This window comes from Lissotriton helveticus, chromosome 8 (genome assembly GCF_964261635.1).
Source record: "Lissotriton helveticus chromosome 8, aLisHel1.1, whole genome shotgun sequence".
Classification (NCBI taxonomy): Eukaryota; Metazoa; Chordata; class Amphibia; order Caudata; family Salamandridae; genus Lissotriton; species Lissotriton helveticus.
The window spans coordinates 268,078,824-268,093,298 of NC_136069.1; the positions used below are offsets into that span (position 1 = coordinate 268,078,824).

At 44.4% G+C, this 14,475-nt stretch overlaps 1 protein-coding gene across 6 annotated transcripts in view; it reads left to right on the top strand.

Annotated features, from left to right (window-relative positions):
* The first annotated feature begins 1,481 nt into the window (after positions 1-1,481).
* Positions 1,482-14,475, top strand: part of GRIA4 (glutamate ionotropic receptor AMPA type subunit 4) — a 933,658-nt gene continuing 920,664 nt past the window's right edge. For all 6 annotated transcript variants that reach the window (XR_013599810.1, XM_078657023.1, XM_078657022.1 and 3 more), the window contains exons 1-2: positions 1,482-1,903; positions 2,981-3,139. Coding sequence is in view for 5 of the 6 variants with exons in the window: in XM_078657023.1 (XP_078513149.1) it covers positions 1,816-1,903; positions 2,981-3,139 (247 nt within the window). In the remaining variant the exon portion in view is untranslated. The remainder of the gene's footprint in view (positions 1,904-2,980; positions 3,140-14,475) is intronic.

Here is a 14,475-nt window from a genome sequence, read left to right on the forward strand (position 1 = left end):
AACGACTTCAAACTTACCTAGGAGGTAACCAGAAGCTCTCCCCTTGTAAAAGGCTCATACAGTCCACGCTGGTGAATCATGGGTGTATCATGTGTACTGCCGAGAAATCATGCACCAAAGTTTGTGCTAAGGAAGTTGGAATTGCACATCACCTACAAATTGAGTGGATGTAGCTTTTTCTGTGGCGTACAAATACTCTGTTTCTGAAGGGAGACAACTTGCCATATGTTTACCACCTACACACCAATACTTTGAGGAAATTAGGCTACACAGTAAAAGTGTGCCTTAGAGTCCGGCAACTCCGTTTGTGTGCTTAGAAATGAAATATGTTGATGTATCTTACTTAAGAGAGAACCCAAGAATACTCAGAAAATAAGGGAAAGGCACTTTGAGATATTCCACCTGCTACTGCAACAATGTCCTCCGTGACGCCAGCAGAAAAAGAGGGTAGGACCTGGACACATAGAGGTATTGGCTTACTGTAATGGGTGTTTGTGCTCAAATCGGCTGTAAAACATCTATTAATTCTAAAATTAGCCCCTTTGCTTAATCTTTATTTCCCATTAGCAATTTAGTGTTGTGAATTTGTCAGTTTTACATTTCTCTTAGACTTGAGATACGACTTCAAATGTAATAAATCATTTCCAGGGTTTTACATTAGTCTTCTTGGCAAAGCCATTCGCACCCCACCTGCTCTGCATAAAGTAAAAGTTCTTCCCATTAGCCATAACCTTCTTGTCACTGGTGTGCACATTATATGTGTGTGAGAGGCCGGGTCAGGCATAATCATTATACTTATGATGTTATGCTCATCTTCCATTGAAACCTATGCGAAAATTACCATTCTAAAAGGACTCTGGCTTAAAACCCCATATTATCTCGAGCACTTCAGGTGAACTGCAACGCACGTCACCATCCGAACCCAACGCGGTTCTCCTTTGCTCTTTGAAATGTTGAGCGCTCTGGGGGAAGTCATGCCGCAGTTAGCTTGAAAGCTACTCCTTTCCCCGGCAGGCAGGTTCTACTCGCCCACTGACCCCACAGCTGGACGCCAGCAGCCTGTGAGCATCCGGGTGCAGACCCCACACTGCTGCAGGGGTGAGCTCCGCGAGGGAAGGTCGGTGGGCGCGCGGAACCGGCGGCGGAGGCGCCTGACCTTGACTGACCCTCCCCAGCGCTATAGCCCCGGTTCACTCGTCCTCCTCCTCGCCCACTTTCTCACCGGCTCGGGCGGGAGCTGAGGCATTTTTTTGCTGCAGTGACTCCCAAGTCCACGTGCACCTGCCGCCGCCGCCGCCGAGGGCTGGCTGCAGCGCCGCGCAGGGCAGCAGAGGAGGCAGCCTGTGGGTGAGCGCGCAGCCCGCCCTCCCCCCAGCAGCGCCAGAGGAGGGGACGTGCCTGGGCTGGACGTCGCGCATCCCGGACCGAGCTATCCTGAGCGCGAGGGGCTGCGGGAGCCTGGCGGAGGGAGCCGTGGACCGAGCAGAGACTGTGGAGGCTGCGCGCCCGCTGCGAGCACAGCCTGGGAGATAGCGCATGCCTCGTCCCTCCGTGCAGCCACCAGACGCCCCCACCGCCAACCACACCACCATCTTTGCATGTGCAACATTCGCAGCCGGACACAACCTCTGCCAGTGCGATGGAGACTGCGGGAAAAATCCGACTCAGGATGGACGGTTGCTAAGAAGCTGCTCTCCGGGCCCCCCACGCCTTTATATGGTTTTTATTTTTTTATTTTAGCGCGGTCCTGCCTCCGATGCCGCTCCGCAACATCTAAGAGCGAGAGAAAAACGGGACAGAGAAAGAATAAAGAAGATGAGGATTATTTTTAGGCAGATTGTTTTGTTATTTTCCGGGTTATGGGGACTCGCCATGGGCGCTTTTCCAAGTAGTGTACAAATAGGTAAGTGCTCTCTCCGCTTTCTGTGCATCTGTAAAAAAAAGTGTTGTAGATGACAGTTACAATATACATTGTTTGTGTGTGGGGGTCTGGCGGGGACAGTTTGGTGTGAAATTGGTGATTTTTGTTGGTGTCTGAAAGGTGGGGTTGCTGCTGCAGTGTCGGGGCAAGTTTAGCAGCGGCGGTGGCCTTTTACAGCAGCATCACTCCAGTTGCACAAGAGATGCTCCATTGAGGAGACACAGAATGCTCGGACTGGCTGAGGCTGCAGTGAGGATGTTGCCTCAATCAGTGATGCTGCTGGATGTTGCTCGCGCCTTATTGTCTCCGGGTTCTGTCGTAAGCACATCCTCATTTAAAGTTATAATTGGACACGTGTGCCCCTGTCTGCACCAGGGCGCTTGGGCCCCGCACGCGGAGCCGGGCTCTGCCTCGCCCTGTCCCCTCTGCCTCTTGCGGGACGCAGCCACGCGCGCAGCCTCTCATCTGCCCGGGCGGCAGCACCGCATCATCCATCGTGCAGGACTTCCAATGAGCCTGCTGCTAATGAGATTCTGAGAGCGAGCTGACTCGGCCTTCCATGTATAATGAGGGGCTGCCGAGGCTGCCCAGAAACTTCATTTAATCCGCTTTGCTGTTCTCCCTTATTCATCTGGATAGGTGGACAGCTAATAGATAGCGGAGAGGCGCCCTTGTCGCGTGCGGCACACACCGGCTGCCCCCCGGCATCTCACCAATGCGCGAGCTAGCAAACCTGCCCAGGGTAGCGCAGTGAGAGGTGGTCGGGATGCGCGTAAAGGTCATTCCTACCGGGGTGGACGTGCGTGGGGGAAAGGAGGGTGTGCTTGTGTGTGGTGCACGCGAGTTCTAAAGAGGGGAAGTGGTGCAAGCGTTTGATTAGACTGCAAAGGGAAGTCATTTTGAGGGAGGCAATGCTTCCTGGCTGCTTGTCTTCTCCACTCACGCTCACGGGGGCAATGCACCATAAACAGTTTGCAAGGCTGGTGGCAGGCTGCATGGCGTGATGTGAAATCAGTGATCTTTTACTGAACGTGCCCCCCCTTTGTGCTGTCTTTGTAGGTGGTCTCTTCATCCGAAACACAGACCAGGAGTACACTGCTTTCCGATTAGCAATCTTCCTCCACAACACCAGCCCCAACGCCTCGGAGGCGCCCTTTAATTTGGTTCCGCATGTGGACAACATTGAAACAGCCAACAGCTTTGCTGTAACGAATGCCTGTGAGTAAATGAGCCACCGAGCTGCAGAGGTTATGCATAAATTATGCCCGATGAGGACCATGTACAGTGGTGTAATTGTCTTGGGGGGGGGGGGGGGGGGGGGCAGCTCTTTATTTTCAGCAGGTGTCCCATTGAAAGGACCCGGCAGGCTGGATGGAGGGAGGCTACTTGTGCATGTTCCCAGAGTTCAGAAAGGAACTTGCTCACGAATTCTTCCTAGTTGTTGGGATTCCTCTCCAAGGGTGTAGTTAATATTAGTGCCACAAGTCAGGTGGCTTGTGGTCCTAAGAGTGTGAGGGGTCCACAACCTACCAATTATGAACTACTCAATCTTTGGCTGGGAGATTTCCTTTGGTTGCAATAGGGCTTATGACACCCTTGCTGCACACGTTTCTATCTTTCCCTCGAATATACCAAAATAGGAAAACCCAAGCACATCACTGAGCCACTATCTAGAAAGACCATGTCCCCAGTCTGCATCTAGAAGCTGTGAGCAGCGTATTCGGGGAGTCTCTGCCATTTGATGGGAAGGCTTGTCGCCTTTTGAAGGAGGCAGTGGGAAGCCAGCGGAGCAGTGATGTGTGGAATAATATATGTGCCCAGGTTGACACTGCAGTTGATCTGGTGATGTCACTTGAGGCTGCCCTGCTCCTCTATTCTGGGCTGTAAATGTCTCCTGGAATCACCCACCGCATACATCCTCTGGATGGCTCTGCATGCGTGCATGCATCGGTGCCACATCGCGTTAGCATCCTCTCCCCTTGGCTGCACAAGGGCCCAACTGGCCATCACCCAAGCACAGCCATTACAGAGGAAAGAACTGCCCCAGAGTCATGATACATCAAATCATTTAAATCCCTTTAAGCACTGACTTTCGCAATTTACACTTTAAATCTTAGTGTTTTGTAAAATAGCTCATTTACATCTGTACATCTCATTGCTATATTCGTTTATCTTCGTCTACAAGAGAGAATGCTCTTGTACAAGCCCAACTAATCTGAGAAGGAAAGTAATTTGCGATTTATTTGCCTACGCTGGAAGCACTAATACGTACTCGTTATGCATAGTAATTATTCATGTCATGGAGATGCAAGCAGTAGTTGATTATTGCAAACCTATCCGCATAATATGGGGTTTCAGGTTACTTCAGTCCCCAGGGAAATTTATTCTAGAAGGTTTCCAGTTCTTTCTTTCACTTAAAAGCAACAGGATTCAGAAAGATGTTTGAGGTTGGTGCGTGGCTTTGTGCATAAGCATATAAAACTGGTATTTCTAAACACAAATGTTATAGAATGATGCATAACTGTGAAATATTGTATCTTTTTTTCCTGCTTGACCTATTGATAGATAATTCTGAACAGTATAATTCGATGCACACACATTTTTTTGGGAGACGCAGTCTTACTTTTTATGGCAGCGAGTCAAACATTCAAAGGACACATGAGATATTCTAGAATTTGTCCACTTCTACCAATGTTTTGCTCAGTCTACGTATGTGCTGCCTCAGTCAAATATCACAAGTTTATAAAAATCAGTCTAGTAGTTTGAGAACTCCCTCATACAGAAAAAAATGTCAAAAGTAATCTCTCAGTTTTGTGAGGGTCATTATTACGTACAGAAGGGCTTTGTTGAGGTTGTATCTCCGTTTCTAACATTGCACATGATTGGTACATGGTAAATGTAACATCTGCATTCCTTGTATGTGCACCACCTCTGCCTGTGATCTGTCTTTTCTGGGACATTGTCTGCAGTGGCTTCTCTAGCAAGTGGGCCACCCTCTGCCAGAAGGTTGACAGCTGCACAGGTAAAGGTAGAGGCAAACATTTCTCAAAAGGTCAGAGTTTCATCTATGAAATGGGCACTGTTTTCAGGCCCAGTGAAACCGATGGCACATGTAATACAGCTTATACATGACTCATTGCAAGAAGAGGGGAACCTTTGTGTTTAGATGGAAGCTCTACCCAGCTAGATATGTTGTCACTTCTTTGCCGTCACTCATGGAAATCTTCAAATAGATTGGTTGTTCAGTGGAAAGATTGAGGTAGAATGATTCTGTGCAATGGGAGGTCTGACAAACTGAGTTGATTCGTGTTTTGAATGTATAAAAAAAAATCTGTATGTTTTTTTAAAATTCTAGTTGATTTAACATTTGTTGCAAAGATTGAAAATGTCTTCTAATAAAACATTGCTCTGTAGAAATAGTTTTTACACTTCTACAGTTAAGACTAATGATATACATGTGAAGCATATGGATTCTTGTGTCAGTCTGACGTAGACTGAGGTGTTACAGAATATTTTAGCCAATACATAGAGTTGGCTATACAGTTATGGTGAAGGGATCCCATTGGATATACAGCGGTAGTTAGATAGTCCTCCACTTCTTGACTAGGAGTTCCCTTTTTATACAAATATGAACCACATCATTAGAGCTCTCTTATTACGGAATTATCAAAGTTCTGTCTTGGATCTTATCGCCAGGCATCATCATCATTCCTTTTAGACCCTGCATAAGCACAAGTCTTAGCATGGTTTAGAATGTGGGATCATGTAACATGGGATATTAGTAGTCACAATGGCTGATTAATATTCTGTTCCAAAATGTTTGAGGGAACCTTAGCAAAGAGAACTCTCTGCCACTAGAAAGAACCTGGATTAAGTGAACCAAAGCTGATCCTTCTGCCTGAGATGCAACCATCTTTAAATTATTGTTCCAGCAGTCACATTTACACTAGGAAAATTGCAATTCACAAACTGTAATGTAAACATACAAAGCTGGTGGTGCTATTAAGAAATAGCTTCACGCCTCATGAATTCGGCCTACTTCTGCACTTTGATTCTTCCATCAATGGTCCAGTATACACTGCACATAATCCCTAATTACTATGTCGGTCGTATGAGCATTTGACCGGCATTGTTGCGGTAAAGGGACTGTCCGACAAGTAGTCGGCAGTCCCGACTGCCTAATTAGGATCCTTGGAGGCGGTCGGAAACATGCCTTTTGGCATTGAGGCTTGTGCTCCAGCCCGGAAAAGGACCGCAGCACAAGCTCCAATACCAAAAGACATGTTTTTAAATATCCCTGCCCCCGCCACATGGGGCATGGATGTTTGTGCCCTCCTGGCCTCATAGCGGAGGCCGCAGAGGGACGGGGGCCCTGCTAGGCCCCCCCATAGTCCATTTCCGACAGCCTTTCAATGGCAGTCGGACCGCCATTGAAAGGCCATCGGAATGGGCCATTATAATGCCTACGGCATTGCCTGAGCAGCCACCGCCCTCATTGTAGGGATTACATTCCGACCGCAGGGCTGACGAGCTCCTTGAGCCCGTCGGAACCACAGCTGTCGGTTCCTCACACATGCGGTTGGACCGACCGCATTGTAATGCAGCGATCTGACGGCTGCTTCAGATGTCAGTGGGACCGACACCAACGTACCGTCGGTGTCGGTCCCATCAACATCATAATGATCCCTATTGTTCTCAGGAAAGGTACAGTTGAAACTGTGATTTTATGCATTTACATTTTGGCATCTACAATTATTGATATCCAATGCATTGCACAAGCAGGTTCATTCTAATTTTGTATAGGAATACATTTTTATAGAAGTATTGCAGTATTGCAGGAAGCACAGTGGACATGAGTACAGAATTAGGGGAAGAAAGTAAAGTTATTATTATAGATCAGGCATCGGAACATAAAAAATTGCCTCCAAAAACTGGACCAAAAGAGGCATTTGAGCACAGGTCTGAACTAGTGGCAGATGGTTTCACATTGATACCCATTAGATAGAGATTGCCAACAGACATAATAATTATAATAATAACAATAATAAAGCATGACTTATCACCCCTAAGGGTATCTAGGTGCTGGGGGCCATCAGGGAGAATAAATGGGCTATTGCCCAGAACTGCGACCAGGGATCAAACCATGAGCCCAGCGCTCCAGATTCAGCCACTCTGGCCGCTGTGCCACACCCCTACCTTACCAGGATCATAAAACCCATCTGATTGACATGATGGTTCATCTTACTTTCATTACAATGTACCATTCGATTCCAGGAAACAGATTTATGCCCTGCCCAAGCTCTGTAAAAGACACAGCTCTGTTTGAGCTCCACTGTCCCTGCATTGACGAGCTCCATTGATCAGTTCCTCTCTTACCTATGTTCTTAGCCAAACAGCATCCATTCATGGAGGTCAAATGGTTGTGGTGAGGCATGAAGAGTAAGGAAACAGGTTGGGTAATGTCAGGCAGGACAGGAAGATTCTTAGGATTGATGGCAAGAAGGCTTGTAGGGAACAGGATGGGAATAAAAACAAGGAGCACACGCCACGAATCAACAAAAAAATGACAGCTTTGAGAAATAAACTGAAATTTTGAGCTGATTGTGAGCTGTGGGGGCGAGGACATGCACAGTTTGTATGGAAAATGAAGTGCTTGGCTAATTCAGAATCTATCCTGAGAGCAAAACCATAAAAGATTGCAGAGAAAGTCAGGTAATTAGCTAATTGAAACGGTGTCCAGATGGCTCAACTGAGGTTATTATAAACGAGCTTCAACACTCTGTTACATGTGCACACAATAGAATTTGTTACTCACCATTCCAGATTTTCGAAGGAGGATCATTGCAATGACTGCATTAAATTAAATGCAGCCACAAATGACCACTACTTGCTATTCATACATAATTAATCATAACAAATAACATTTCAGCTTCTCATTCTTGGTATTTATTGCCACAAATCAATGTTTTTAAAAATACTCGATTTGTCACTGGTAGCAGGCATAGGTTTTGAACCTTAGCTGAAAAATGACAAAAGCCTTTTACCATTCCAGGCACTGCATTACAGCTTTGGATTGGAAATACCATCCAAGCCAAACTGGAATGAATAAAAGAAACCCCTGGCATGTGTGTGTCACTCTTATTACAACTCGTCAGAGAGGTATAGCTTTGTCCAGACACAAGGGAGCAAACAGTGTCTCAAAACCTAGGCATGTCCTTTCCAAATCCAAAACTGTAATACTGTGCCTTGAATGGTAAAAGCGTTTCGTCCTTTTTCAACTCGGCAATGATGACACTTGGTAATCCTATGCTTAAAGACTTTGCTGTAAAAATGGCAAAAGGCTTTGTCACTTTAAAGCTCGCCATTGGTGACACTGCCGTGATCATATACTTGAAAACTCTTGTATATAAACAGGCATTTGTGATTAGCAGATTTGGAGTGTCTTTGTTGTTGTAATGTGCTCCATGTAAAGGAGCAGCTCTTCACCTAAAACTTGGAAACCACCCAGAGAGCCCTGATTTTTTTGCCTGTATATTCTTTGTGGCACTCTATAGCCTTAAAGGCTATATTTGTGACTTGATCTGTGATTGGAAATTGGCCTCCGAAGCCTCCCTGACTCTCAGGCTAGCAGTGGACGAGCAGTTAAGTCTTATCTCAAAAACGGTGATGTGAGGTAGACTATGGGTACCCTATAACAAAGATTTTATAGTTGTAATAAAAGTTTTTTTAAGCAACACAACACTTTCAAGACATCCCATTGTGTAAATATGTGTACAGTAGAGACAAAGATAAAATAGGTAAAATACATTAATCAAAATGCACCACCAAAGAATAATACAGTGACATTTCAGTTATAAACCATGGGCCCCTGGATATAAACCTTACATACCATTTGTGATTGCCAGATGATCGTGAACATCGGAACACAAGATAGATGATTATAAATATGATCAAGTGTTTCACACAATGTATGCAGAAATACCCCGTTTGTGATCTTTATCTTACTTTGAAAAAAACATACTGCAGAATGGTGAACAAAAAGACTGATAAATTCATTCTCCCAAATAATGTAAAGTGTCTCAGAGTCATAGAAAGTGGACAGGGGTGATGAACGTTTCTTCAGTGTAGGGTTAGTGGTAGTCAATCCCTCTAAATATGGATATCTTGTTACCTCTAGATCCTAGAGTCCCTGGGTCAGTGGTTCCACACTACTATTGTCTCAGGCAGGAAAAGAAGCAGACTTTCATCTGACCCACACAGGCATGTCACAAGGGCATACATTGGGTCAATCCGGTGCATTTCAATCCAGCTAGCCTGCAGCCAAACTTTGTGCTGGACCACTGCACACACATGTGCTGCCAAGAGAAGCAAAAGTAATAAAAGGTGGTATATGGGGGTCAGTTCTTAGCAGTCAGAGTCACCACTGTGTGCACCTGCACATAATGAAAATTGTTTCTTGTGTCTGCCTTCCTCTGTTCTCTAGACCCTGAGTCTGTGGACTTTTATGCAGACTTGGGGCTTGCCAGAAGAGAAGTCAGAGCACGGCAGGCTACCGGAGCCTTTAGGTTTATTCCCAGCCTACAGGAAATTGGTATCACACAGATCCAAATTCTAGCTGCACCTTAGCAGGTACATGCAGGTCTGGTCAATGTTGATGAGATCGTGTTTAAGCTGGACTTTTAACTGCAATGTATGTGTCCTGTTTATGTCAAACATTCAGCAGTTCACTGTCAATCAGAGTCAATGGATATTTTTAGCTCAAACATCTAATGATCAGTTTAGGGCACAGCAGGAGAGGAAACAGAAACAGGGGGTGAGCATTTCTTGTTCACTAATGGTAGCAGTCATACCCCATAATGGAAATAGTATTCGTACAAATTTAAAGCTGGAATCAGCCACGGTAACACTAATGGCAAAAGTACTGATAGTGATCATAAACTATCTTTTCTGAGCCACCATTTATGTATTTATGGCACCATCGGAGACCCAATGTTCACAAATATTTCCACACATAAAAATAGTCACAATGGGGCCCCAATTTCCCTCAAATTAAATTTTGAAGGTGTAGCCAATAGGCAACACCTTTTGGCACAGCTTCTGAACCCCCAAACAACCATAACGTTGGCCTAGCAAATCCTATGTGAAAGAGGTCGAGGCGGGCTTCCCCTTTGAGACCAGAAGATGGTGGCCTAGTAAGGATTTTCTTCTCTTCTCGGGCAGCCAAAGGTGGTTCCAAGGATAACTAGATCCTCAGTTTCATGAGTTCCTCTGTATCACGGTCTCCAAAAACTGTTGGCATGAAGATCATCATGTGAGGGAACATCAGGAGAAAGGGAAACAGCATGTGTGGGTCAGATGTAGAGATGGCCATGTTGTCACATCCTACCAACATCCAAATGTAGCTTTTCAGGGAACAAAGATTTTTAATGGGACATCCTTTTTAGGCCTATTTAGGTTGATCTAGTAGGTCATATAACATTTCCTTTGTTAAGTTTCAGCAAGTGCTTAGCAAGGACAGAAGAAAAATTGTACTAGGTTACTTCCTTTTTCTTGAGGTTTGCTAACGCTGGATTTCTGGTCTATTGTTGTTAATCCAGATCCCAACTCAGGTCGACTAAATCGTTGGTACCTGTCATTGAGTAAAAGGAAATCCACTATTAGGTTAATCAAGAAAGAACTTATGCCACTCTAAAGAACCACTTAACACTGGAAAAGGTTTAAAAGTTTATTATAAAGCCAAAGCTATCTGGAGATACAGACATCTCAAAATGAGGTTCAAAAGATATACAGGAATCAATACAAACAAGATTTCTCTAAATGCTCTTAGTCGGCAGAAGGATATCACTAAAACAAATTCAAAAAGCATTAAAGTTGCCAACATGGACACAAGCTGTAGCTTGTGCGTCATTTACAGAAAGGAAAAGTTCAGGTTAGACTGTCCCTACACTAGACTAAGTGACATCCCTACTTAACAAGATCTTTTCCTAAAAAAAAAGGTGTCAGCCGTGGTGACTTCCAAAGAAGATCACACACTTCCTTTAGTCTTTGTCTCAAAGTTGAAATCCTGCAGTTCCCTATCTGCCTACCCATCCGCTCTCTTAGGTTCCTCAGATCATCTGCTCTAACTCCACCCCGGGGTGCTGTCCCTAATACAAAATCACATTTCCAATAGGAACGCCCCTGGAGATGCCTCTCACGTGGTGTAGATTCTGGCGGCAAATTCCATGCTGGTACTCCTCGGGGCCCTTCGTTAAAGTTGACCTTGCTTCCCAGGCTTCTCTCCGGCAAGACGGTCCCCCTAGAAATTCCTGAAGACTCCTACAGGCCGGTGCCTGGCGTCTCTTGAACAAAGCCTATTCATCATTTTCTGATTAAGCCCCCTCGCACCTGCAAAAGACACTTTTTCTATATAGGCCCCAAATTCCGGCCTCCACCATATCTTGAAGTCGTAAACTATGTAACAGGATTTACAGTTAGTGTCTAGCACGACTTTTTTCTAACGAGCACATACAGATCAAAGAAGCAACTTTATCTATTCAGGCCTGCTAAAATTACATGAAACGAGCCTCTGCCATATTCATTTAATTTCTTTGTTTAAACAGTATTCTAACTAACACACATTACTATAATGTAACACATCTATTTAAAACATTATTTCAATTCTATGATTAATAATACTTTGCAGTAAAATGACATTAGAATCCAAGTTACTTAAAAGTGTAGCAGCATCTTTCGTTTCTTGTGTAATGCCATGTGGCCTACACATTTCCATTGTTTGCAGAATTACATTTCTTTTTCACACAGCCTCATAACGTGAGACTCCAACATCATTCTAACATTTCTACAAATCTCTACATTAGTTTTTCACACTGATATATGTATCCCTACTCTAATTAAACACTTATATATATCTTCACCCTATAGGTTTGACACTCTTGTGTATTCTATTCTAAACTAATACAACGTGCTTGTAAATATGGTGCACTTCTACATTTTCAGATTTGTGCTCTCTCAATCCCCCCTTTGATGACTTCCAGTAGTCATCATCATCACAACACCCTCTCTAAGGTATAGAGTATCAAACTGAAGTCGTTGCAATATTCCCTCTTTTCATCTCCTCTAGAGCCCTCAGACTCCGGTACTGATTCTCCTGCATCGCAGCTAATCTCCTCCCCTGCTCTCGCATGGATCTCTGCAACCTGTTTGCTCTATACCATTTGTACAGTCTCACCAACCCCCACAAAGCGATTACACAAATCACTATTATGATGATAGCTTTTAATATGTACCAAATGATATTCTTTCCCAGGTTGGCAAACCAACCTCCAACTTTACCCATTCCTTGACCTACTTTTTCCCATATGGTTACCTTTGTCAAATCCTCTATCTCATGGTGTATTTCGGTAATGTTTCGAATGTACTTTTCTAGAGGTTTTGAATTGTCTGGAATGTAAGTGCAACATTCCTGGACCTTCAAAGCCTTACAGACTCCTCCCTCTTTGGCCAACAGAACGTCTAGAGCAAGTCGGTTCTGAAGAACCATTGCCCTTATCGATTGCATCTCTCCCTCCACCAGCATTAAAGATCTAGCAGTACTGGCGGATAGTCTATCTACAACTGTTGCCAATCTTCTTATCTTAACATCATTTAGTGCTATCCCCAAAATAGGAAACATAGCACCGAATACATCTCCAACTACCTCCTCAGCGCTTACCTCCCTTCTCCTTCTAGTTTGTTTCCCTCTCTTTTTGGTTTCTAAGTCCTCAGCATGGTATATTTTGGGGAAGATAATTGCTAAGTAACATGATCCATACCAATTATCTGGTAGTTTCACGTATGCATTTCTTCCATAAACAAAATACACATTCGGGATCACCTGCATTTCCTTTAGGAAATCTTTGGAGTAATACTCTAATTGGAAAGCATGTTCACAACTGACTTCTCCCACAAACACATTCTCATAATATGTTTGACTTCTGTGTATACACAGCTTTCCCCTTTTCTCTCGGTCTAAAGCTATTGGACCATTACTACCTTTTCTTTGATGTTCCCTTTCTTCCTCGGTCCAATCTGTTTTCCACTGTCCTGACGATTTTAAAATCTTTTGTCTCCTGTATCGATCATCCACCTGCCCTATAAACTTTTTCTCAATTTCTGACACTTTACAAGTCAAATTATTTCTTCGGGCATGTGAAGTATCTAATGTCTTCCATGGAAGGAAACATTTCTGTAACCTGTCTTCACTCTTGTAATACTCCCATTTATTGAGGTGTTTATAATTTGGCACCTCTGGCAATATCGAGTCAAAGTTGGAGAAGTAATACTCAAACCCATCCCTTTCATAAAATATGCTCAGCAACAAACTACATGTGATTCCATAAGTCAATGGAAGATGATGATACCTGATGCCTTCATCTACAGAGGCTGGCAACTGCATACAGACATAGCAGTTCTTCGCCTCCATGACATCAATGTATTCATAAAGCAATTTGGCATAAGCATTTGATTAAAAATTTCCCTGTGATTCGTCTGCATGTAATCTCTTAATCTCAGCTTCTAACAAAGCTTTCTCTTTCGCTGTGTTTTCCCCCTGTTTGCCAGCCGTAGGAGGCTTCTGTGTTGATGCACTTTTTGCTTCTTTTTCTGCTTTCACATCATTTTCATGTCCCACTACATATGATACAGTAACCACTAAAACTATAAGAGAAATCACTACCACTAAAAGTGTGCCTACTATGCATTTTGCCCTGCGGTTCGGGTTGCCAGCCTCCATGATCTCAAGACAGTGTAGCTCTGGTTCTCTTTCACAGTACAAAGTCTCTTTTCTTTGCTTCTTCAATCTTTCGAACCACACCTGGAATCTGAAAATCCCCTCCGCCAGAACAGTCTCTGAGTTCTGTAGCAATAGACAACCTTAGCCCTTCTCCATCCTCTAACTTGAAATCCCTAATTTCGTTGTCTTCTTCTTGACGCTAGGTTATCTCTCAATCTGTATTTACAAAGTTCTTTGCAAAGTCTTTAGTAATCCGAAATTATGCGTGTTCCAAGAACTCCCACCACTTGCTCGAATATTTCCAAACGAAGAAGGATTCCCTCAAGTATTGGACACCTGGAACAGCAACACGGAAATTCAACTGTCTCTAGGATCAATTTTCTTATTCCGCTCAGGAGAGGAGGATAGACGATGTTGAGTGTCAGCAGCCCTTCGACCTCCACTCCTGGTATCAGCAACTCTACCTCCACTGTTATGATGGGGTCAGTTCTGGTCAGGGTCACTTTCCTCACCCTCCCAGTTCTGCGTCCTTCGGACATCTGTAGCGAGGTAGGTCCACTCAGGAGTAGCGTATCTTCTGCAAGGCACCCGCACCCTCCTTGATCTCCTCGGACCTTCCTGTTCTTGTCCTTGTGCACTTTCTTCTGGATCTGAGTCTTCGGATATAGGAGCAAGAGTTTCCTCTTGAGCTGGCTTCAAGCTTGGCCTCCTTTTTCTTTCAGGCCAGGTAGCTGCTCCACGCCTTGTTCTCCTATTTCTTGTCCGTTCACTCAGTTCTGTA